This window comes from Aquarana catesbeiana, linkage group LG11 (genome assembly GCF_042186555.1).
Source record: "Aquarana catesbeiana isolate 2022-GZ linkage group LG11, ASM4218655v1, whole genome shotgun sequence".
Taxonomy (NCBI): Eukaryota; Metazoa; Chordata; class Amphibia; order Anura; family Ranidae; genus Aquarana; species Aquarana catesbeiana.
In genome coordinates, this window is record NC_133334.1 from 173,251,520 (window position 1) to 173,278,246 (window position 26,727).

At 42.8% G+C, this 26,727-nt stretch overlaps 1 protein-coding gene across 8 annotated transcripts in view; it reads left to right on the forward strand.

Annotated features, from left to right (window-relative positions):
- LTBP3 (latent transforming growth factor beta binding protein 3) overlaps positions 1-16,193 on the forward strand; it is a 1,979,464-nt gene extending 1,963,271 nt beyond the window's left edge. For 7 of the 8 annotated variants that reach the window (XM_073605046.1, XM_073605047.1, XM_073605043.1 and 4 more), the window contains one exon: positions 13,508-16,193. In XM_073605046.1, the coding sequence (XP_073461147.1) occupies positions 13,508-13,659 (152 nt within the window). In that variant the 3' untranslated portion in view covers positions 13,660-16,193. The remainder of the gene's footprint in view (positions 1-13,507) is intronic. The other variant, XM_073605042.1, reaches the window with a different exon arrangement.
- The last annotated feature ends 10,534 nt before the right edge of the window (positions 16,194-26,727 follow it).

A 26,727-nucleotide genomic window follows, 5' to 3' on the forward strand; every position in this document is an offset into this window, starting at 1 on the left:
GGCTTTTCGGGGTCACATTCGGGGCTTCAGCCCCCCCTAGCCACCCCCTTCCTACGCCCCTGCGTTCAGAACAAGACATTCAGAAGAGATAGTGGATCCAAATCTTTGTAATAGAATATTAGGTGCTTTATTCCTACACTGCGGTGGAGAGACACAACACACACCAATATCCAGCTCTAAGGGGTCGAATGAAGAAGGAAGTGTCTCTGACTTACAAACATCAAGTTTAACAATATATACTTATGAATATGCATAAGGTCTAGGCGTGTTATAGGTGTGACCATATAGTTTAGTCCAATCAGCATTCATATCTTCATAACAGCAGGGGAACAGTTAAGAGATTTCAGCCATATCTGGTCAGTTCAGACTGGTTTTGGTATGAAAGCCTATTTTGAGCGGCCTTTGAGTCCTTATCAGTAGTCCATGTCGTCACAGGCATTCCTTGATTTATTTTCTTGGGAAACAAGCTGTCTAAGAAGGAAAAAAACAAATAAAGCATATTATAAATTCTTAAAGTGACAGTCTATATACACACACACACATATATATATATATATATATATATATATATATATATATATATATATATATATATATATATATATATATATATATATATATATATATATATATATATATATATATATATATATATATATATATATATATATATATATATATATACACATATGAACATTATCAGACCCCTATGATTCTACTCACTCCTATAAGCTTTAGTGGAGTCCCTCTTCAGTATGCTATACGTGTTCCGGACTGATAGTTGTCTGATGGCCTCATTCCTGTAATGTTGGGCATCCATGACAACCACCAGACCCCCCTTATCTGAATTTTGAATTATTGAGGACTGGTCCCTTTGTAAGTCATCTAAAGCTGCTCTCTCTTGTGCAGTGAGATTATCCTTGTTAAAGGAAGAACTTAAAGGGATGGCAGCTAACTGAGCAAGATCTCTTTCTACACATTTCTGAAATGTATCCATCTCAGGAGTATGAGACTGTATAGGATAAAAGTCAGAGTGGGTCTTCTTGATATTAACCTTCTGAAGACCCTCTGTGACCATTATCCAAGCAAAGATACAGTATATGGATGCCTTCCTTCACTAAATCTGTTAAGTCCTTGGCAGGGTCAGCACAAGGGGGTGGTGGGAGGGGCCACTGCCCTGAGCGGAGTCTGGGAGGGGGCGCCAAAACGCTGGAGCATCACCCTTTGTCCCAGCATGTGTGTTGCTAAAGGCTGTCCAAAAGCAGAGCTGGGAACGTGCCCATACCTCCTGCTGGCTTCCCTGCCCCTTGCCAGAAAGGACACAAACACTCTCCAGGGCAGGCTGGGTGGCTTTATGGGAACAGTGAGAGCTCCAGTACAGGTGGGCGGAGCAGGCAGACAAAACTACACTGCAGCCCTGATCACTGTTTGCTGCCCAGCAGATATAGGAGCTTTCCTCTCTCCTCTGGCAGATTGAAGATAATAGATGACAGATAGCAGACTGCTTTTTCTTCTTCTGTGAGTCCCCACATGTTCTGCCTTTCATACTGACCCTTGCAGTGCAGGTTTACTAAAGAGAAATTAAAATGTTTTTGAATAGCTTAGATACATATATACTCTGACTTTGCAGGCTCTACATGTATTGCACACACACACACACACACACACACACACTTATCTTAATGAAAATAATGCCTTTTAATAAGATATAGTGTGTGAAATACATCTAAGTAGAGCCTGAAAAGTCCCAGTATATTTCTAACCTATTCAAAGATTTGACCACAAGCAGCAGGTGATGTAATGCCGCCCAACTCCAGCAAAGTGTAAAAGTCCACCCTTGCAGTGCCAGGGGAAAGCTTGTACTTGCTCCAGCCAGCTGCAGTGCTCTCCCCCCTCCACCCAAAGCCTCAGCATTATCATATACCATACAGGAACATTAACCCTGTATGGTATGATGAGGCTGGAGTGTGACCAAAGCCACTTACAATTCACACAGGAGCTTCAGAGGACCAGTCACAACACTGGAAAAAGCCTACTAGAGCAAGGAATAAGGTGGGGCTGGGTACACACGGATCAAATTTTGTTTGGTTCAGCAGGGACCAGCTGAATTTCGATCTATGTGTGACCTTGCTTGTTAGAAGCCACCCCGTCAGATCAGCTTCTGTAGAATGGTACTGCTGGAAAAACTTGTTAGATCAGCAGCTTGCAGCCAATCAGCTGCAGCACTAATCAGTGTATTCTGACAGAGAAGAGTCCCCACTGTCAGAATACGTCTCGGTAAAGGGTTTTTACCTCTCTTATGTGGATGGATGAATCTATTAGGCTAGGTTCACACTGCTGTGTGGAGTGGCTCACAGCAGGGGTCTGGTGCATCCGTGTTCACCGTTTCATGTCTGATTTCGGTCCGAAATTTCGGCTGAATTTGGACCTGAAACGGACCAGAAGACACACAGGACTCCTGTGCAATTTGCTCCTCAGTCGTCCCGGTGATGTGTATACCGGTCTTCATAGAGATCTGGTCACAATCTCCTGATATGCAAATAGGATGCAGGGAAAGCCAAATCCAATTTTCCCTAGTGTGAACCCAGCCTTAGTGTTTTTTTTAAATTTAGCCCACTGGGTGAATGAAAAAATCCTATACATGTGTTCCAGTTTAAATGGTTTTACCTTAATCTTCTGCTCCTAGAATAAAAGTCCCATTCACACAATGTAAATATTGGACACTTTTTTTATTCATGCTAGTCTCCTATGGAAAACAAATAAGTTACTAAAGTTACAAAAATTCTCATTAGACAGGTTACAACTTCAGAAATTATGTATTGTAATGTATTCCTTCATTTCCGAGCATGCGCAGATTTTTTTTGTGCATGCAATTTATATGAAAATCGTTCGTTCTGTTATCTTGCAATAAATTTTTGTTGTGCTTATTTTGTGATATATTCACATGAACTGTCATAATGAGCTCTTGAAAGCTGTGTACTAATAATTCATATCATAAAATCACTCAATGCGCTTATTTTCATCCAATGTTCTCATCATGTGTACTAGGCATTAATGAGCATTTAAGAAAAAGTATTTGATTCCCACAGGCTAGATGTATCAACAGAGGAACTAACTGTCATGGTTATGCAATAGAGTTTGTTGGTCAGCTTACCTGTGTCCATGTGTTCATCTCTAGAGACCAGCTGACCCTCACCTGACTGCTTTTGTAACCTCTCCTCTAAGCATAGCCCCACCCCAGGCCCTATCAGGGAATCCTATATTACCCTGTGCACTGCAAGCCAGCAGTGCTGATCAACCATTGTGTGTTAGCTTTCGTGTGTACTTTCTGTGTTTCCTACGTCTGATTCCAGTTACTGACTTTGGCCTGTTCTTAACTATTCCTGTCTGCTCGTGACCCTGACCTTTGGTGTGTCCCCGACCATCCCTGTTTGCCTGTGACCCTGAACCTTGGCGTGAACGCTTTTGTCCTTGTCTGCTTTTGGCCCCGACCTTGGCTTGTCCCTTACTTTCCTTGTTGTTCCAACCTACTGCCTCCTTCCTCTTCTCCTGTAGTCTACTGTGAGCGTGAGCTGTGAGACCCTGGGGGCCACGACCTGGAGCCAGACTGCAGCACAGTCCATCCTCACCACTAGAGGCTCTGGTGAACACCTGCTGGCTCTTAGACTCCGCACCCTGGGGAATCTATGCTCTAGCTCCCAGTGGGATCTGTGTCAGTGATCCAGTAGACCTGCTTCCTAAACCTCCCAGGGTTCAAACCGCAGCAGTCAGTCCTACAGTCCACTACCTAGCGGTGCACTTCTGACTCCTACAGAGTGCATCTGTCACCTAGCCTCAAGGTGACCTGACAGTTTGATCAGCCATGGACCCGGCTGATGTGCCGCTACCCGCAGATGATCCGTTGCAGGGCTTAGTTCGCAGACTTGAGACCCAGGAATCGCATCAGACCCAGGCGATGCGATTCCTTCAGGATTTGGCATCCCGTTTTGAACAGGTTCAGGCCTCATTAGGACCCCTGGTTCAACAACCTCAACCACTATCTGCTGCTGCACCTATCACACCAGTCGCAGCCACACATTCATTACATCTGCCAGCTCCAGCCCGTTTCTCTGGGGACTCCAAGGCCTGCAGGGGGTTCCTTAGCCAGTGCACAATTCATTTTGAGCTTCTGCCCCAAAACTTCCTGTCCGATCGGGCAAAGGTAGCCTATATTATATCCCTCCTGTCCGGCGAGTTGTTAGCCTGGGCTGCCCCTCTGTGGGAACTAAATGATCCAGTAGTTTCTAGCCTATCTGATTTCTTGAAACTCTTTCGGAATATCTTCGAGGAACTGGGTCGTGTCTCCTCAGCGGCCAGCGCCCTTTTACGTCTCCGTCAAGAGTCCGCTTCTGTGGGACAGTACGCTCTTCATTTTGATACTTTGACTGCTGAACTGAGTTGGAATAATGAGGTTGCAACCTTTTTACATGGCCTCTCTGATAGAGTGAAGGATGAATTAGCAGGAAGATCTCTCCCTGCTGATCTGGATGGTGTCATCACCTTGTGTAACCAGATCAATATTCGCTTTCAGGAGAGGGCCCTGGAAAAAAGACGCCAGCACTCCCTGTTCTTTAGGAAGCCTGAGCTCCATGTCCCTTCTCTTCATTCCGAGGAGCACCTCCTGCCTGCTGAGGAACCTATGCAGCTGGGCCGGACCAAGTTATCTCCTGAAGAACGCACTAGGTGCAGAACTCTGGGCCTGTGCCTCTACTGTGGCGTCAAAGGTCATTTTCGTGATACTCTCTTCATCCAGAAAACGCTCAAGGCTAATACATCTGGAAGGTGGAGTATTGGACCCTGAAATATTACCTTCACCTTCTCGTCTTCTCCTTTCTGTGTTCCTTCATGTTGGTGCCTCCCCTCGTTCGGTCTCGGCATATCTGGATTCCGGAGCCGCTGGCAATTTCATGGACTGGGGAACTGCATCTTCCATGAGACTTACCCTTTTGCCGCTTACAACGCCATTGGTGGTCTTGGCGATTGATGGCACTGTTCTCCCAGGGGGCCCTATCCGCTTCCAGACCCTCCCTGTTAAGATGTCAGTAGGGACACTCCACCAGGAGTGGATATCCTTCCTTGTCTTACCTAAGGCTTCATCTCCTATCATATTAGGTCTTCCTTCTTTACAGCTCCATTCTCCACATGTTGCCTGGACTGCTGGACAGATCTTGACTTGGGGTTCCTCCTCCTGCCTACTCGAGGTTACCCCAAAAGAGAAACCTCCTGTTGCCACCATCCCAGTATCTTCTGCTCTTCCCGCTGCATATAGCGATTTCTGGAATATCTCCTGCAATAGTCGGGCTGAGGCACTCTCTGGGTCATGTGGCACTCTGGATGAGGAGCCTACCTGTGAACCTGAGCCGATCATTCACTCCGGTTTGCATTGCCATTTCCCTTTGCCTGTCCCTGGACCCCCTTGAACACACACCCAGGCTGACTCGTCCACCAGTTCCACAGTCGCTACGCCCTGCGATGCAATTCTGGTGGTCGCTGCACCTGGCGATGCTGTTCAGTCAGCCTCTGCACCAGTCCAGCCTATGCCCAGTGAGCTTCCTGCTTCTTGTTCAGGACCTTCTGTAACCTGGCCTCACCCTACTTCTACTACGTCCATTCAAACCTGTTTAAGAGGCTCAATCCATCCTTTGGATAGACTGCCTCAATCGGCCAGGTGGGGTTTTCAATCTTTTGTTCAGGGCTCTCTGTATTCTGTTTGTGTTTCAGCTATCCAGCTTAACTCTTGTGACACGTCACCTTCTAACCAACCTGACCTCAGGGATCCACTGGCCTCTACCCAGTCTGATGGTCCTGTGTTGGATGTCCAGCTCATCTTTAAGGGTCTGGGGGACCCTGCTTAGACTTCTGATGGTCTTCTTGTGCCCTTACCCATTTCTAAAAAGTGGGATCTGTGTCAGTGATCCAGTAGACCTGCTTCCTGAACCTCCCAGGGTTCAATCCGCAGCAGTCAGTCCTAGGGTCCACTACATAGCGGTGCACTTCTGACTCCTACAGAGTGCATCTGTCACCTAGCCTCAAGGTGACCTGACACTAACATTTGTAGCTCAGCTGTCAAAGAATGTTTCTTAATGGTAATATAATGGATAAATGTATTAATGTCCAATAATTTACCAAACAAATCTAAATATTGTGTAGGATTGAAATTATGCCCCTTGGACAAAAGAGATAATTCCTGCGGGGTTAAGTAACGATGTGACACATTCAACACATTCCCTGAGTTCTGCATGTCTGAGGTCTGATAGAGTAATGATTGTTGGAACCCCCTTCTCTTCTTCCTACCTACTCTCCTTGTCTTTTTCCGTTTTTCTTTCAGTTCTCCCTTGGCTTGCCCCTGTATGCCGTGGTTTTTTTTTGGAAGCAGGAGTGCTACCTCCCTGGGTCATTCTGGAGCCAGATGGTTGTTCTGGAGAGAGCTCAGACCCAGATACTGCTAAAGTCTCGTCCAAAAATTCAGATTCCGTATCGGAGAAACTCATTCTTTTCTTAGGTGGATAAGCAATTCGACCCCATGGACGCATCTTTTTCTATATATAGACATTATTAGATTCATAATCCAGTTTGTTCCAGATCATCTTTTCTTTTTTGCCCACATGGATATCTGTCTCAAGTTTGTTCACCTTTTCATTTAGGTCCAGCTCAGCAAACTGTGTTAAATCCTTCAAAGGTAAAATGTCCTGTTGCAGCATGTTAATCTGCTGTTGTAACTTTTCTACTTCCTTGGTTTTGGAAGCAATAATGAGCCAAATAAATCAAAGGAACAACCAGATAATACATCAGTCTATATTTTCTTTAAAGCGCAGTTCCATCCAACTTCCCATTTAAGGACTCCTAACCCCCTGACATGCCACATTTGGCAATGCGTTTTTTTTTGGGGGGGGGTTACCTAGTTTTGACAGGTACCCAGCTCCCACTTCCGCTCGCACTGCCTAGGTGACTTCTCCTCTCCCCCTCCCTCCCTGGAATCTTCTGGGACACATCACAGGTCCTAGAAGATTGCTCGGCCATTCACGACGCGCAGTGCGACTCACGCATGCGCAGTGCCCACCCGGCTGTAAAGCCTTAAGCTGTCACAGCTGGGTGCCCACACTTAGTGATGTAGGCGCCAGGAAGAGACGGGGGAGAGAACTGAGGCTTTGGGCAACCGCATCGCTGGACCGTGGGACAGATGAGTGTGTGTTTTTTAAAAGTCAGCAGCTACACTTTTTGTAGCAGCTGACCTTTAATAAACAGATAAATGAGTGGAATTTAATTTTAGGTCACCATCAAATAAATCAAAAGTGGAGAACTTCTTGACTCTCAGCCCACCTGGGATCCATTCCAGGGATTCAGTGAGTGTAATCTTGTGCCAGTATGATTTTATTTCTTTCACAATATTGCACTCAAGTTTCTGAAATAACAGCCTTAGTGAACTGGCATCATCCTCATTGTTCACGTGTAAAACATCCTGCACATTAACTCTGAGTGAATTATCATTTAGTGTGCAGAAAGTACAGCTAGGTTGGTTCCCTGGAACTGTGTGTGGTCTTGTTAAATCAGTCTTTAGCCCAAAACAATATGATTACAAAGGACAAACAAGACAGTCTAAAAAAGTATTAACTGGACCAAATAAACCTGTATTTGAGGATCATGCAGATATATGTGTAAGCTTGTTGCCAGTTTGTACTCCATTATACCGCATCATCTGGCCCTTGAAGCGGTATCTTGCTATTTAGAATACCAAACTGATCTTTCCACTTTCTCATTTATTTTGGAGGCGCTGGATTACTTGCTGACACATAACTATTTATTTTTGATGCAGTGTTCTACCTCCAGCGTTGTGGGACCATGATGAGGAGAAATGTTAGCCCTCACTCGCCAACCTTTTCATGAGTTTTTGGGAGTGGTCCCACATCTTTGGAGATAGTAACCCATTTAGACCATATATTCATGTGTTCTTTAGGTATATAGATGACCTCCTGTAGATTTGTGACATGATAATTGGTGATCTTGATTTTTTTTTAGACCTTTTTGATTTTCAATGCCTGCATTTTAATGTTTACAGGGCATTTAAATGAAAGAGATCTCTTTTTTGGATGTACAATCGGTTGCCTCCCATGATAGAGTTATCTCACAGCTGTATAGAAAACCTCTGGCAGGCAATAGTTTCTTGCTGGCTCAATCTAATCACCCCAAGCATGTCATCAGGGGGATACCCTTTTGGCAGCTCATGCGGCTCCATCATATCTGCAGTGAAAGCCCAGACTTTGAAAGGGAAGCAGCTCTCCTTTATACTAGGTTTAGGCAGAGATGATATCTTGAGTGGGTTCTGGATCGTGTCTACAATATTGCCAGGACCAAGAGCAGGGATGATTTATTGAATAAATCCAAAAAGCCCCATTCAGGCTTTGGTGAGAAACCAGCATTAGTAACCCCCACGGTCAAGAGTTCAATCAGGTTAGGGACATAGTAAGGAGATATTTACCTCTATATTTGGAGATGATGCCCTGTCAGATATATTACATGAGGGTATTGACATAATCCCTAAGAAAGCTTGCTCCTTGGCCAGCACCCTTGCACCGAGTTTCTTTAATCCCATCCATGAACAGTCCACTACTTGGCTGCATTTTAGGGGTAATTACAAGTGTGGTATGACAGACTGTCCCTGCTGCCCCCCATATTTTTGTGGGTGACAGCAGCAACAGCAAGCTTTTCAAGATAAAGCATGTCTTTAATTACAATACCAAATATGGTTGCGAAGGTCTTGACAGAGCTCTTTGCTTACCTATCATGAGATGTTTCTTGTGTGACACCTTGGTAATGAGAGACCTTTTTATAGGCCATTAGTTGAGACTGAACCAGCTGATATTAATTTGCATTAGAAAGGATTGCTTTCTAATTATTGATAGATTTCAGTCTTGGCTTTCCATGTCTTTTTGCACCTCCCTTTCTTCATGTGTTCAATATTTTTTCCCTGTGTCAATCCATTTTATTGCACAGTGGTGGCTGGTGAAGTTTTAGGATTGGGGCGCCAGACTCGGCCCTTCCTTTTTGACCCATCCCACTTCTCGTAAGCCCCACCCCTTATTGAATCCACCCACTCTGCCCCCTGTATTCCACTTGCTTCCACCCATAGTTTTAGGAGTATACAGCTCAGCATTACAGGACAGAGTATACAGCCCCAGCATCACAGGGCAGAGTATACAGCCCCAGCATCACAGGGCAGAGTATACAGCCCCAGCATCACAGGGCAGAGTATACAGCCCCAGCATCACAGGGCAGAGTATACAGCCCCAGCATCACAGGGCAGAGTATACAGCCCCAGCATCACAGGACAGAGTATACAGCCCCTGCATCACAAGACAGAGTATAAAGCTCAGCGTCACAGATTAGGGTATACAGCCCAGGGTATACAGTTCAGCATCACAGATCAGGGTATACAGCTCAGCATCACAGATCAGGGTACACAGCTTAGGGTATACAGATCAGGGTATACAGCTCAGCATCACAGCTCAGGGTATACAGCTCAGCCATACAGATCAGGATATACAGCTCAGTATCACAGATCAGGGTATACAGCTCAGTATCACAGATCAGGGTATACAGCTCAGCATCACAGCTCAGGGTATACAGCTCAGGGTATACAGCTCAGCATTACAAATCAGAGTATACAGCTAAGTGTATACAGCTCAGCATCACAGATCAGGGTATACAGATCAGGGTATACTGCTCAGGGTATACAGCTCAGCGTCACAGATCAAGGTATACAGCTCAGAGTATACAGCTAAGTGTATACAGATCATGGTATTCTGCTAAGGGTATACAGATCAGGGTATTCAGCTAGGGGTATACAGCTCAAGCTTCATCGCAGATCAGGGCATACCGCTCTGGGTATATAGATCAGGGTGTACATCTCAGCACCCCACTTGTATAACAGGGTTTGCCTCTGACAGCAACAACAACCCCCCGTGCGGGTCTCGCGGCCCTGACAGCACCCTCCCGTGGTTCTCGTGGCTCTGACCTGACAGCAGGACCCCCAGGCTCGTTGACCGAGTGGCTCTGATGGCAACCCAACCCCCCGCGGGTCTCGCGGCTCTGACAGCACCCCCCTCCCTGCGGGTCTCGCAGCTCTGACAGAAAAGCAGCCTCCCCAGGCTCGTGGCTCTGATGGTATCCCCCCGCGGGTGGCCTGGCACTTACCGCCGGTCTGTGCTATCATCTCCATGGAGGAGGTATCCCCTTTCCCCAGTCCAGCGCATGTCTCCTCTGCTTGTGCCTCCTCTTTGTGGTGCTTTGGCCAGTCAGGAAACAGGTCTCACTGACCTGCCTCCTAATTGGCGGGGAAGAACATTAGTGTGAAAATTAATTCGCTATCATCACACAGTTGACTGGAAACGGGGTTCACCTTCTGCTCCCCGAGCCCACCCTATTTTGAAATTTTGAAGCCTATTAGAGCCTCTGGCTCTAATCCGATTCTTAAAAAAAACACACCCTCCCACCTCAGCCATAGGAATCCATGCATTCGGCGTCCTGAAAGGGACCTGGCGCATGGATAAGTGGGTTGGTGCCCCTGCGCACGGGCCTCACTGTTATTATACATAATTAAATTTTTGATCTTATACGTGTTTTTTTTTTTTTTTTTGTATGTATGGAGTGCATGGGTGGTTACTGACGTGGTGACAGTTTCATGTCAATAGCACCTTTAGAAATATATTTACCTAGAAAAATGGTGCCATGTTCAATACCTATTTTACCCACTGTATATGTATACATATTATTATATTGGTATAGAAATGTGTGTTCATCACACAATTTCTTGCACTTACAACCATATCCCTGAGGCATGGGATGGATCGCTGTTTACGTAGTGTGGAAGTTTCCATGTCACAGTACATGCAAATATCCTTCCCATTGTATTCATTTTGATATCTCTTATCTCTTTTGTTTAGTTTTTTCCATTATCAGAATTGGGGATATTGGTTTTGGATTTATTACCTTCAGGGATTTTGTCTCCATTTTGGTTCATTGGATATTATACACCACTGAACTGACATACTCTGTAAAATAGGTGATAATTGTATGGCATTTTTATTATTAATTTTTTTTTATTGGTAATGTCAGTGAGCTGCGATTTTTATCATGACTGCGACATTATGGCGGACACATCGAACACTTTTGACACTATTTTGGGACCATTGTCATTTATACAGTGATCAGTGCTATAAAAATGCACTGATTACTGTGTAAATTACACTGGCAGGGAAGGGGTTAAACACTAGGGGGCATCTAAGGGGTTAAGTGTGTCCTAGGGAGTGATTCTAACTGTGGGGGGATGGGCTTCCACTCACATGACAGCGATCCCTGCCCCCGATGACAGGGAGCAGTGATCTCTGTCATGTCACAAGGCAGAACGGGGAAATGCCTTGTTTACATAGGCATCTGCCCATTCTGCGGGTCCGTGTCATGATTGCTGGGAGACTTGCAGACATCAGGTCCCGCGGGCATGGTCACGCTGTACACGGCGGGTTGCGCACGCCAGCTAGCCCCGCCAATTAAGGGGAAGTACAGGTATGCTCATTTGCGCATCGTTGCCATTGTGCCGACATATATCGGCGTGCAGCGGTCAGCAAGTGGTTAAATAATTAGAATTCCCATGATTATTATTTTAACATTGATATATATGTAGATTTAACCTATTATTATTAAGCAAGATTTACATCATGGATTTGCATTCCAGTGTGTTTTCTTATGATGGTACCCTTTTTTGTTTATTAATTTGTATGCACCTAATATCGTTTCGTTTTGAGAATGACATATATTATGTGTGCATATTTGTAGATTTACACTTATATAATATGTGGCTGGTTTTATAGCTCTTCCCACCTCATTTTATTTTTTCTTCTTTATTATTTTAATTATATGTTCATATATCTATAATTTTTTTTATGTTTTCAACTTACCGTATTTATTTTTTTTTAAAAATTGTTCATTGGTTAATTGAATACTTTTTCCATAAATGTTTATACTACGATTTATGATTATTGACCTTATGGGTTAATTATTAGGGAGCTGTGTCGTCCATCAATGAGTTTCACCTGACACCTCGCTGTCTTAAATGAGTGAACATTGATGGAATTCTCAGAAATTAATAGGCACTGACGTGTGAAACACATTCACTGGCTGCCCTGGAACTGTGTGTGTTTCTTGTCATTTTATCTGGATGTACTGAATAAAGAAGTTTTGTTTTAATCCACTTTAGAGTGCCACCACCTTCATCATTTATCTAGGTTGAGGCCACAAACCAGGCTGGAATGGGAACAGAAGACCCAAATCAAGCAGCTTCTCCTGTGGGGGTAGTGCTACACTAGCATAGGCAATAGTACACAGTTATATCACACGGCCATAGAGTTTAAACCTATTTGAAATTTTTTGTTGAGCACTCATGTGTATTAAGTAACATGATGTTATGAGTAGGAACACATAGACAAGCTCACTTCATGTCAGCAACATATTTGAACCGCTTTTTTTGGTGCTTGTGTGTTAACCACTTCATCCCTGGAAGGTTTTACCCCCTTCCTGACCAGAGCACTTTTTACAATTTTATTTTCAAATTTTTGTTATAATAAAAAATCCAACAAACTCAATTTTAGTCATACATTTAGGTCATAATGTATTCAACCACATGTCTTTGATAAAAAAAGTCAATAAGCGTATATTTATTGGTTTGCACAAAAGTTATAGCGTCTACAAACTACTGTACATTTTCTGGAATTTACACAGCTTTTAGTTTGACTGCCTATCTCATTTCTTGAGGTGCTAAAATGGCAGGGCAGTACAACCCCCCCCCCCCCAAATTGCCCCATTTTGGAAAGTAGACACCCCAAGGAAATTGCTGAGAGGCATGTTGAGCCCATTGAATATTTTATTTTTTTGTCACAAGTGATTGTCACTTTTTCTCACTATTGGATATATTGTTCCCACATGCCATGGTTATATGTGGAATTACACCCCAAAATACATTCTGCTGCTTCTCCTGAGTATGGGGATACCACATGTGTGAGACTTTTTGGGAGCCTAGCCGCGTACAGGACCCCGAAAACCAAAGACCGCCTTCAGGATTTCTAAGGGCGTAAATTTTTTATTTCACTCCTCACTACCTATCACAGTTTCGAAGGCCATAAAATGCCAAGATAGCACAAAACCTCCCCAATGACCCCATTTTGTAAAGAAGACACCCCAAGCTATTTGCTGAGAGGCATTTTGAGTCCATGGAATATTTTATATTTTGCCACAAGTTGCGGGAAAACAGGACAAATAGAGCGGGGGGATCTCCTAAACAGGAGGAACAGACAAGCTTTCTCATCACTTTGTACACCATCCAAAACTAAAAAAATAAATGTTGCCATTAGTTATACTTTAATATCCTACACTGCTGCAAGATAAAGTCAGTGCTATTAACTTATTTTTATATTTACAGATCTGGATGAGTGCAGACAGAAGAATCCTAGGGGATCTCTTTGTAAAAACAGCAGATGTTTAAACACAATTGGATCGTTTCGTTGTGTCTGTAAACTAGGATATGCAAGATCTCGACACCCACACATCTGCATACCTCAGAGGAAAAGATGACCTGGTGTCTACAGTGGTCAAGAACTATGAGTGAGACTTGTATGAAAAGCACGATTGGATTAAAAAAATGCCTGCGAATAATGTTTTGTACAGCAGGGTACTGCTTCTTTATTATTCAAGTCAATATGCTTATTTATATAAAAAGGAATTTGTATATGCCCCACATGTACAGCCCTAAAGTTTAATGCTTTACATATTCAAATCCAAATACTTCTGCAAAATAGGAACCACTGTGTATGTGTGGTTAAGTATGCATATATGGATTGTTTATGTATAGACATTTACATTTAGTTAGTGTCTGTGTATATTATTATGTATATGTATGTGAGAACTAAGGTTCTAACTGTAGCCATAGAAATGTAATTGGGTTATATGATAACACAAAGAGTAACGCTGTTCAGTTGCCCAGGAAGCCTAAATTAATTAATTATTAATTCATTAATGCAAATATAAACCCAGGAACAAAAATGCCATATATAGGAGCATTTCAGTCCTTTGATGTGGTGGCTGCACTAATTTTTAGGCTGAGAACATTTTTAGGCTGAGAACATTTTCAGCAAGTACAGAAAATACCCATCGATCTTGCCAGAAATGCAGTGTTCTTGTCACTTCCTGTGAGCTAAAATAAAAATACAAATAATGTTCTCTTCCTTTTGTAAACTACTATGTTCATCACCCCACAGGTAATGGAAATTGACAAAGGCAGACATGTTTAATGTCCAGTTTGGGTGACAATCATGGCTCCATAGATACAGTGGAATGAGTGAGCGTAGCCACTCCCAAGATAGGAAGTGTATTGTTTGCAGAATTAGCAGTAGGGATGAGCTCAAGCATGTTCAGATACTAGTTTGAACCTAACCTGAGCTATTCTGCCAGGGAGCTGTCACTGCAGACCACAAATCACAAGCGGTGAAGGCTTTCCCCACCTCACAGTCACACATATACAAGTGGCGTGTAAACAAGCAGCTGCAGGGCGGGGAATGCCTTGGCCACTTATGAATGGTGATCTATAGTGACAGCTTCCAACAGGATAGCTCAGGTGAATTTGGACTAGTATCCAAACATGCCTGAGCTCATCCATGGTGAAGATAGAAGGAAAACAGCCTGAAAAAGAAAAATGAGACAGCCAATATGCTGTCTCAGCAGTATGCAGTATGCCTGACTGGCATGCTGCATACTGTTTGTATGTTTGTGTCCCTAAATTACTACTGGACATATACCCATGGTCAGCAACACAGACCAACATCCCTTAGCACCTTGGCACATCTGTGGGCAACTACGCTCCAATGTCAGGATTGCTAGAAGGGACAATGAAAAATACTCACCTATTTACACTGTCATCCCCTCACTGGCTGGATGAGGTGTTGCTACCTAGCTCCCAGAAATGCAGCAAAATTATGACTTATTCCTTAGACTGGTCCAGCTGCTACTGCCACAAGCCCCACAGGTTGTGACTACTACATAACCCCAAAATATAGCTGCCAATAGATTAAAGAGATGATTTACCCAAAAGTGATATTTTAGTTTTAAGCAGAGACTAGGGGACCGAGTCAGTCCCTGTTTAGTTTTCCATCACCTCCACTTGCATTCTACATATATTTAGGGGCATGCTCATGCCTTTCCAGTGTGATGCATTACATTAAAGCATGCATTACGAAATGCGTGTAATTTGCATTGGTTTGTTGCAGTGCCAATAGTTTTTTATGGCACCCCAACACTTCTGCAACATACATGTCTGTGCTGTGTTTTTAAAGAAATTGGTAAATGTTGAATTTGTCCATTTTGATACATTGCTAGCCCATTAAGTGAATAGGCTGCCCTAATGCAATGCATCAAGGACCAGTATGAATAACTGAAGCTCGCTTTCGGCTGATGCCACAGAGCCTGTCCAGGCTAAGGAAAGATCACGACCATATGGTTGGGATCTACCTGGGAGCCTGGACCAGCACCTGGTTCAGCCTCTCAGTGAGCCGATAAGCACCTGAGCCTCCCGCTCCCTCCACAGCCCATCACTTCAGCGAGCGTGGGGGTGGAACAGACCAGAGAGCCACTGACTGACATTCACCAGCCCTCTGCTCACAGGGCACTGAGAACTAAGCGATCAGTGGCGGGGGCCAGTTGCAGCATTGGACCGATGCTGCATCGACCTAGGTAAGTATGATTAAAAAAAAAGAAAAAAAAAAACCCGACCTTCTCGTTTAAATAAATCAATAAACTGGGAGGGTGATAACTTCAGTATACAGACCCTGGTACTCAAGCACTGATACCTCACCAACAGAGTCCCCGAGAGATATTAAAAATGGTCAGGTGGTTTACCTGTTCACAGTTACATAATTAGTCATATTAAAAACAGACACAATTCCATCTACAAAATTGCATATCAGTTTTGGACAGGTTGATCATTTAAAAATTATATTGATATGATTTTTGAGTACATCTAACTGCCAAAGTCCATTGTGCACAATACAATCCTAAATAGCTGGGATTTATGATATATTAATTGGTTTGTTTATTAAATTTAAATATAAATCCTTTTTGTATGTTTGTGGTTATTTTCTTTACATTTGAATATAGTTAGGAGATCTATAGAATGAAACTACAGGCAAAAAAGATAAGTACACTGTTGGGTTTACAACCAACGAATTTTTAATTGTGTTCAGGAAGTCTTGCAATTCCTACACTTCTGCCACATAGTTCCAGTTCAGCAGTGAAACTCCTTTTGTTGAGTAACAAAAACAGTCCTCTCCATGACCATTAAATACATTGTAAAGTTTTTTAGCTGACTCTAGCCTTTTTTAAATTTGTAGATATGCCATTACTGTAATAACATCAACGAGTTATTTAGTAGAAGGATCTATCTATAAATATATACTGTAGACTTGGTTACAGTACTGTAGTATTTTACATCATCATCCAAATGCTTATAGCTGGTATATCACCAAAAATTAAAGACTTGCTGCAGTAAATCTGGACAGTACTGGAAATGGCTAAAAGGCTATCTTGCACTCTGAGAAATGCAGTCATGATGCCATAGCTGCCAGTCAATGTTTAATAACATTGAATTACAAAATGGCTTGTGTAGTGTATATGTAATAAAACACATAGTGAACAGCAGTTGTTTGTTAATCCTGATGCTGTTTGTTAATCCTGATGCTAATTGGGATCTTCCTCAAATTTTGTACAGTTTATTCATAGGAAATTGAACAGTTTCAAGCCGAACAGCAGAGCTCTACCTCAATCCATTAACAACATATCCACCTATGAAATTGTATCACATATCAATTCCACTGAGACTGTAACATACCCATTCCACTGGGACTGTGACCTTTTTTAACCTACAACAGAAAAACGAGAGATAATCTCTACACAGTCATGTAAAAAAGTTAGTACATCCCCATGAAAATTGTTGACTTACATATTCGAACAGGCAAACATTATATATGCCCACATATAAAGATGATATACGAGATGTGACTGTTCAATTCCCAGAATAGACTGTAAAAAATGTTTGTACAGGAGCACTGTTGTAGTGAAGAATCGACTTGTCCAGCCAGAGTTTCGGTCTTTGCCTCCGAACAGATTGCCGTAACCTTTTCAGAATTTCCAAGTTACATAGTTAGATAAAATGTTGGTTGTCCATTGTAGCATGTTATATGAACCTGTAGTGAAATATCCCTTTGTGATCAAAAAACACACTAGCATGAGCATACAAAGGTTCGCACTTTGTCCACATTTGCATCCATCCTTTGCTCACCGCTCCTTAAAAAGTCTATGCCATTAAATAAAAAAAGCTGGTTTATTAATGGAGTGTTCAGCATAAGCCTGTTGTAACAGAGATTAAAGTCAATGTTCACACAAAATTTGATCTGCTGCTGTAGATTGATGTCACTAATTTTTCACAGACAGCACAATGCACACACGTTTTTTCTTTTACTACTCTGTAAAGACTGAGTAAACTGGTCTGCGACCCAGGTGAGTAAAAGTTACAATATGTCAAAACATGCTCGAGAGCGAATGCTTGTGACTCAACACCATAGTGCTACACTGCGAGCATTCCGGGAATTACATTGTCACATTTGTACTTGTACAAATGACACAAAAAATTGGCATACTGTATTCATCATGTCAATCTAAATGAACAAAAATGGAGATTGGTCACATGGAAAAAGTAAGTACACTTCTTTATTTAAACACCTCCAAGGCCTCCTTTCCACAGGCTTACTATAGCATACACCTGTGCGAGGGCAGTGTTTGCCTACACAGGGTTATACAGGTGTTTCATGCATCTCCATGCAGGTAGTAGGGTATCTGTTCATTTTTTCCAGAGATCTGGAAACCATGATTGACAAACGTGTGGGTGTGCAGAATAAAGCATCTGGTCTGTTTTGCTTGCCTCTCGATGAGGTAGAGTTGGCAAACTGAGAAGCTGTTGCAGACCTTAGGGAACAAAGGGGTCTTTAGCCTCAAGCTATTGAGGGTGAGTCCTTTATTCAGGTTACTTGTTACTGCATGCCTGGGGTAGGTACATGCAGTGATATTCTTAATAATCTTGTCCAGAGACACTCTGAACAGATGGTCACCCATGAAGAGAAGTTGCAACAAAGCCTTTTTGGAGGCTTGTTTAGCAAACCAGCCCTTAAATCTTCGCTGAGTGATTAAAGTGATACTAAAGTCTCTCTTTTTTTTTTAAATAATAACATTTTATACTTACCAGCTTGTGAAATTGTTTTGCACAGAGCAGCCCAGATCCTCCTCTTCTCAAGTGCCTCTTCAGTGCTCCTGGCCCCTCCCTCCTGTCAAGTGCCTGAGCCAAACCACAGCTTCATGTGTCCAGTCAGACACAAAGTCATGGTTCAGCCCTGCCCCTTCTCTCTCCTGATTGGAGACTTTGTGTTAGGACCTGGACTTGAACCTGGGACCTCTGCTGTGTCTGGCGGTGACTCTACTTCCTGAGCCACCTGGAATGCTAGACAGCTCCTTAGACAATTTGTTGAATGATCTTGTCTTGAATCTTGTTTGCCTTGAACCTTGAACTCTTTGCTCCTCCCATGAACTTCCTGATTTAAACCATGTCTCTGCACTTCCTGGTCACCAGAATATTGTGCCTTCACCAACCAATATCTCACTCTTGTCTCTCTTGCTGAAGACCGTATCTTTGATACCTTTCTTTACCAACATTCGGCTTGTTCCTCGACTACGCTTCTGCTGAATCCCAATCTGCAACTATTCATTACAACATTTAGCTTGTTTCTCGACTATGCTTCTGCTTGACCCCTACCTGCTATATCTGCTACTGGACCCTGGCTTGCTCACCTCCTGGTGGGGCTATCCTGAGGACTGCGACCTGGTACTAACACGCAACAAAGCCCATCTCCACCATCAGGAGCTCTGGTGAATACCAGTTAGTGCTTTGACCCTGCACCTCAGGTGAACCCGTGTCATTAGCCAGGGTGACCTGTGTGAATATCTGCTCTGCTGCTATAGCTACTGGCCTCCGAGCCTGACTCAAGACCGTGACAGAATATTCTGGCCCAAAACATGGAGGCCATTGTAGCAGCTGCTGTGGCTCCTCTCAGGGTGCAAATCTCTGAGTTGCAGACGTTTGGTGTTAACTACCAGGAAAAATTAGCTGAGTTACAAATTGAAGTGAAAGGACTACAAGAGGACATCCTTGATCTGCATAGATAATTGCGTGACTTTCGTGCCCGAGATACTGCTGCTGTAGATACTATCGCACGAATGCCCCTACCACTCAAGTTTAACGGAGACTGTCGCCATTATAGAGGGCTCCTTAATCAATGTCGTATATACTTTCAGATGCAACCTGCTGCATTTAATTCTGACAGGAAAAAAGTGCTGTTTATTATTAACCTTCTAACTGACGAAGCCTGAGGAAGCCTGGGCCTCCCCTTATGTGGAGAAAGATCATGTCATCCTGGATAATTTCAATTCTTTTGTGACTGTTATGAACCAAGTTTTCAATGATCCTAACCGCTGTGCTACTGCTGAGGCAAAATTGCACTATTTACGGCAGGGTAGACACTCTGTTGCAGAGTACACAACTGACAACGTTGGATTTCAGATACCAATTGGAATCCAGCAGCACAAGAGTCAGTTCTGTCAAGGACTCTCGGAACAACTAAAAGATGAGCTTGCCAGAGTAGAAAGTCCTGATGACCTTGAGGCTTTTATTAAATTATGTATTCAAATTGATCACTTACTGAAAGGAGACACTGGGGATCCCAGGCAGTAATGGTGGCATGCGTTTTTCTACTACTCAGCATACTCCTAGGGGTCCAAGAGTTCTCACGGATTCTGACACTCCTGAACCTATGCAGGTGGATGCTATCAAAAGATCTATTACTACTCAGGAGAAAGAAAGACGACGTTCAGAGAACTTACAGTCAGGTCCATAAATATTGGGACATCAACACAATTCTAATCTTTTTGGCTCTATACACCACCACACTATATTTAAAATGAAACGAACAAGATGTGCTTTAACTTCAGACTTTTTTCTTTAATTTGAGGGTATTTACATCCAAATCAGGTGAACGGTGTAGGAATTACAACAGTTTGTATATGTGCCTCCCACTTTTTAAGGGACCAAAAGTAATGGGACAACTGGCCGCTCAGCTGTTCCATGGCCAGGTGTGTGTTATTCCCTCATTATCCCATTTACAAGGAGCAGATAAAAGGTCCAGAGTTCATTTCAAGTATGCTATTTGCATTTGGAATCTGTTGCTGTCAACTCTCAATATGTGTTCCAAAGAGCTGTCACTATCAGTGAAGCAAGCCATCGTTAGGCAGAAAAAACAAAACAAACCCATCAGAGAGATAGCAAAAACATTAGGGGTGGCTAAATCAACTGTTTGGAACATCCTTAAAAAAAAAAGAAAGCACCGGTGAATTCAGAAACACCAAAAGACCCGGAAGACCACGGAAAACAACTGTGGTGGATGAACGAAAAATTATTTCCTGGTAAAGAAAACACCGTTCACAACAGTTGGCCAGATCAAGAACACTGTCCAGGAGGTAGGTGTATGTGTGTCAGAGTCAACAATAAAGAGAAGACTTCACCAGAGTGAATACAGAGGGTTCACCACAAGATGTAAACCATTGGTGAGCCTCAAAAACAGGAAGGCCAGGTTAGAGTTTGTCAAACAACATCTAAAAAAGCCTTCACAGTTCTGGAACAACATCCTATGGACAGATGAGACCAAGTTTAACTTGTACCAGAGTGATGAGAAGAGAAGAGTATGGAGAAGGAAAGGAACTGTTCATGATCCAAAGCATACCACCTCATCAGTGAAGCATGGTGGTGGTAGTGTCAAGGTGTGGGCATGTATGGCTGCCAATGGAACTGGTTCTCTTGTATTTATTGATGATGTGACTGCTGACAAAAGCAGCAGGATGAATTCTGAAGTGTTTCGGGCAATATTATCTGCTCATATTCAGCAAAATGCTTCAGAATTCATTGGACGGCGCTTCACAGTGCAAATGGACAATGACCCGAAGCATACTGCGAAAGCAGCCAAAGAGTTTTTTAAGGGAAAGAAGTAGAATGTTATGCAATGGCCAAGTCAATCACGTGACCTGAATCCGATTGAGCATGCATTTCACTTGCTGAAGACAAAACTGAAGGAAAAATGCCCCAAGAACAAGCAGGAACTGAAGACAGTTGCAGTAGAGGCCTTGCAGAGCATCACCAGGGATGAAACCCAGCGTCTGGTGATGTCTGCGCGTTCCAGACTTCAGGTTGTAATTGACTGCAAAGGATTTGCAACCAAGTATTAAAAAGTGAAAGTTTGATGGATGATTGTTAATCTGTCCCATTACTTTAGGTCCCTTAAAAAGTGAGAGGCACATATACAAACTGTTGTAATTCCTACACCGTACACCTGATTTGGATGTAAATATCCTCAAATTAAAGCTGGAAGTCTGCAGTTAATGCACATCTTGTTCGTTTCATTTCAAATCCATTGTGGTGGTGTATAGAGCCAAAAAGATAGAATTGTATCGATGTCCCAATATTTATGGACCTGGCTGTATGTCTTCATTGTGGAGACTCCGGACATTACGCAGTTAATTGTCCCAATAATTTGCCGCAATAGATGTTACAGTTACATCTGAACAAATAAATTCAATTTCTCAGTCTGTCTCTCCTTTGATTCAGGAAGCAAGTAAAGATAATTCTTTATCAACTCATTTAGTCATCCCTATAAGGCTTATCATTGAAAGCAATGAAATACCTTGCTCTGCTATGCTGGACTCAGGGGCCAGGGGAAACTTCATGGACATTAAATTTGCCCAAAATAATAACTTTCAAATAAGAAATAAACTCGCCCCTATTGATATGGAAACTGTGGCTGGCCCACCTTTGTCTTCAGGACCTGTCTCGGTCTGAAATCAGACCGAGACAGAAGTACAGTTAAATCACACTTGTTTAATAATAAAAGTAAAAAGAACAAAGTAGTCAAAACATAGCCAAAGTTCAGTAACCAGAACGGATAGTCAGCCAAGGAGAAGTCAGGGATCAAAGTAGTGGAACAGCAAGCGAGATCTGGAACCAGAATGGATGTCAGCAAAGCCAGTCTTTAAACAGGAACGCAGGAGATAGTTTCTTGTGATGTGACCAAGGCGAAGGCAGAGCTCCTCTGGACTGGACGGCTTAAGTAGGCAGTACTGACGAGCAGGATTATCAACAGCTGGGTAACTGTGGAGAGAGATGGGAGCTGGCAATTAGCAGACAGCTGAGCGGACAGCTCAGAGAAGGAAGGGCTGAGCCCAGCCCTGACAGAGACAAGTTCTTTAAACTTTACATCTGACCATTGCAAAGAACATTGCAAAAAATCTTATCAAATAAGCCCTCCACCAACCCAAGATTTACAAGCAGTTTTGGCAATTACCCAGTCATACGATAAGCTACCTCCACAATATCTTGAGTTTTGGGATGTTTCTGATAAGAAGAACGCAGATCAGCGGCCTCCTCATCGCTCTTATGATTGTCCCATTGATTTACTTCCAGGGGCAGAAATACCATATGGTCGCCTTTATTCTTTATCAGAACCTGAACTGAAGGTGCTCAGGGAGTGGATTAATGGGAATCTAGAGAAGGGTTTTATCAGACACTTAACCTTTCCTGCTGGGGCAGCTTTATTCTTCGTGGAGAAAAAGGACTCCACCCTGTGTCCATGTACTGACTACAGAGACTTAGCAGGATCACAATTTAGAATCGCTATCCACTCCCACTGATTCCAGAAATGCTTCAGAGACTTTGCTCCACCAAGCTCTTTACCAAATTAGATTTACGGAGGGGGGGGGGGCATACAATCATACAATCTTGTCCGCATTCGTCCTGGAAATGAATGGGAAAACTGCTTTCAGTATCAGATATTGACATTTTGAGTCTTTGGTCATGCCATTTGGACTGTGCAATGCTCCCGCAACTTTTCAGCATTTCATTAATGATGCTTTTCCAGATTTGCTGGATCAGTTTGTAGTAGCATATTTGGATGATATTCTCATTATTCTCACCGCAAGCATGTCTATATTGTTTTCTAGAGATTAAGGCAGAATCAACTTTACATTGAACAAGAGAAATCCGAGTTTGAACAAACGCAGATCCCGTTCTTGGGATACAAAATTTTTTCTGAAGGGGGTAAGCATGGATCCTAATAAGATCGAATCAGTGGTGGATTGGCCTGCCCCTAGGAATGTTAAGGAGACACAACAATTTGTTGGATTTGCCAACTTTACAGAAGATTTATGAGGAATTTCTCCAAGGTAATTGCTCCAATTACACAGCTGACAAAGAAAGGGATTTCCTTTTTGTGGTCAACTGAGGCGCAGGCTACCTTTAGTAAACTAAAGACTCTATTCACTTCTGAACCAATACTGGTACATCCAGAACTACTTTTCATGGTAGAAGTTGATGCTTCTAATTCTGCTGTAGGAGCTATCCTTTCTCAGCGAATTGGAGAAAAAAAGCAGCTTCATCCTTGTGCTTATTTCTCTCGACTGATGTCTTCAGCCAAGAAGAATTATGACATTGGAAACAAGGAGCTGCTGGCAATTAAGGAAGCATTTTCTGAGTGGAGGCATCTGCTGGAAGGGGCTAAACACCCTGTACCCATTCTCACAGATCATAGAAATTTAGAATTTATTCGTTCTGCTAAAAGGTTGTCATCTAGATAAGCATGTTGGACCCTATTCTTCTCCATGTTCAATTTTGTTATCTCGTTCTGCCCTGGATCAAGGGATGGTAAGGCTGATGCCCTATTGCAGATGTTGTCTGGACCTCTCCAGGAAAGCCACACTGAATGTATGATCCTGCCTTAAAAGAACTTTCTAAGGGCCACGAGTTAGAAGACATTTCTTAATCTTCTCAAGGAGGGGTAAGAGAATGACCCACTTCTTAATAATCCTCCTATGGACATTAACCTCAAGTACAACAATGGTTTTTGGACTCAAGCGCATTGCCTCTATGTATCTGAATCAGTTCGGGTAGAAGCCCTCAGGTTGGTTCACGACTCTAAACTTGCTGGTTATTTTGGAGTTTCCAAGACAGAAGAACTCTTATCACGTTCCTTTTGGTGGCCTCGGTACAGGAAAGATGTCAAGGTATGTGGCTTCGTGTCTAACCTGTGCTTGCAAAAAGACACCCCGATCTCCTCTGGGGATACCTCAACCACGGCCTGTTCCATCAAGACCATGGGGGTCAATTTCTATGGACTTTGTGGTCAACCATCCTCTTCGAAAAGGGATGACCACCATCCTGGTAGCCATTGACCGTCTCACTAAGATGGCTCATTTTATTCAAGTTAATTCTGAACATACTGCAGAGGTAATGGTTCGAGAAGTTTTTAAACAACATGGAATTCCTGATGATGTGGTGTTTTACAGAGGAGTACAGTTTACCTCAAAATTTTGGAGAAGTTTTTGCTCAGCTTTGGATGCAACAATGAATCTTTCTTCAGCTTTTCATTCACAGTCTAATGGTCAGACCGAGAGGACCAATCAAACTCTGGAGCAATACCTTAGATGTTTTGTGAGTTATCTTCAGGATCACTGGGTGGACTAACTTCCTACGACAGAGTTTGCTTATAATAACTGTAAACATAGCTCCACTTCGCAAAGCCCATTTTTTCTAATCGCTGGGTATCATCCAGTTTTTTCCTGATCTCCCTATCTCAAATCCAATTCCTGTTGTTACCAACAGACTAACTGCATTACAGGAGATCCAGAAGAAATTGGCTAATACATTGAAGGAGGCTCAGAAATATTACAAGAAGGTCGCTTACAGACATCGTAGATCTATTCCCACCTTTCACGTAGGTGACAAAGCTTGGTTATCTACCAAAAATTTGAAGGTTCAGGTGACATGTGCTAAGTTGGGTCAAACGTTTGTGGGACCTTTTGAGATTTCTGCTCAAATCAACCTGGTCACTTTTCGCTTAAAACTTCCTGACAATATGAAGATTCACTCTGTTTTTCATATATCGCTACTCAAACCGTTTCATGAAAATCCTTTTTTCTGGAAGAATTCATCTCCCTCCACCTGTTGAGGAACACGGTGAAGAAGAATTTGTGGTGGGAAAAATTCTTGACTCCAGGAACAAATTGCAATATCTGGTTCAATGGGAAGGATATAGGCCAGAAGAAAATTCTTGGGAGCCTGAAGAGAATGTTCATACCCCTAGATTAACAAGGGAATTCCACCAGAGGTTTCCTCAGAAACCTGGCCCTAAGACGTCCAGGGGACATCCTGGGAGGCGGGGAGGACTGTTAGAACCTGGACTTGGAGCTAGGACCTCTGCTGTGTCTGGGTGTGACTCTACTTACTGAACCATCTGGAATGCTGGACAGTTCCTGAGACAATTCCTTAAATGATCTTGTCTTGAATCTGGTTTGCCTTGAACCTTGAACTCTTTGCTCCTCCCATGAACTTCCTGATTTAAACCATATCTCTGCACTTCCTGTTCTCCAGAATATTGTGCCTTCACCAGCCAATATCTCGCTCTTGTCTCCAGACTGTGACACTTTGTGACACTTTCACAGCGGTGGGAGCCAGTCTTCTGCCAGAGGAAAGGGTATAAAAATGCTACAGATGGAGGAAGGATCTACGCGGGTGCTTTCCAGCCGTTGTGAAAGAAAATATCAAAAAAAGGTTTGTAAGATTGTGGGACACTGGCCTTGTTGTCTTTCTTAGCCATACATTTTGACAGCCTCTTAAGGGTGGACTTGACAATAATGATTTCTTTTGAAGGGATTCTTGGACTTTGGAGTAGTATAATTATTATGATCTTTCTCATGGCATAACCTGTATCATACTAGAGTTTCTCTCTTGAAAGCCATAGCTGAAGTGAATATTTGATTTATCTTAATGTGCTTGGGGTCTGCACCTCCACTCTTGCTTAATGGAGAATATATTATGGCAGGGCTGATTATTATTCCCCGATGTTTGTGCTAAAATGCCATGAGTCTCAATGTTTTCCACAGATCAGTGCATCAGGGTGTCATACTGCAGTATCATCATGGTACCTATACACAGGTTAAGTTTTTTTAGTGACAGCAAATATCCATGTAATGATCAATATTTATCAGCTGACTTTAGGGCTGCTATCACCAGTGGAAGTAGTGGATTATATCATAAGTGGTATTGGATTTCTAATGGCCATTAATCATATGGCTAATACAAATTAAATCATATACCAGGTGTTGTGAGCTGCACTAGGATATATGAATTGAAGTTTATTCTAGGACCTTAATTGATTGGAGAACTACCTCAAAAATATGCAGTTATTGGTTCTGATTATACTTTAAAAGGTGGAATCCCTGTTAGGTCCCTCATGAAGATACTTACCTTGACTCTTCAGTATTTTTTACTACATTGATATCTCCGATGCATGGAAATTACTGGATTCCTGTAAAAAGCTGCGCTAAAATTATTAAAAGTTCATATAAATGACATCATGGGGATTTCTCCAAGTCCTTATTTCAAAGTGAAAACACCACCACCGTGCACTTCTAAGCAGTAGTGACAATCCACCCTAGTAGTAGAGCCTG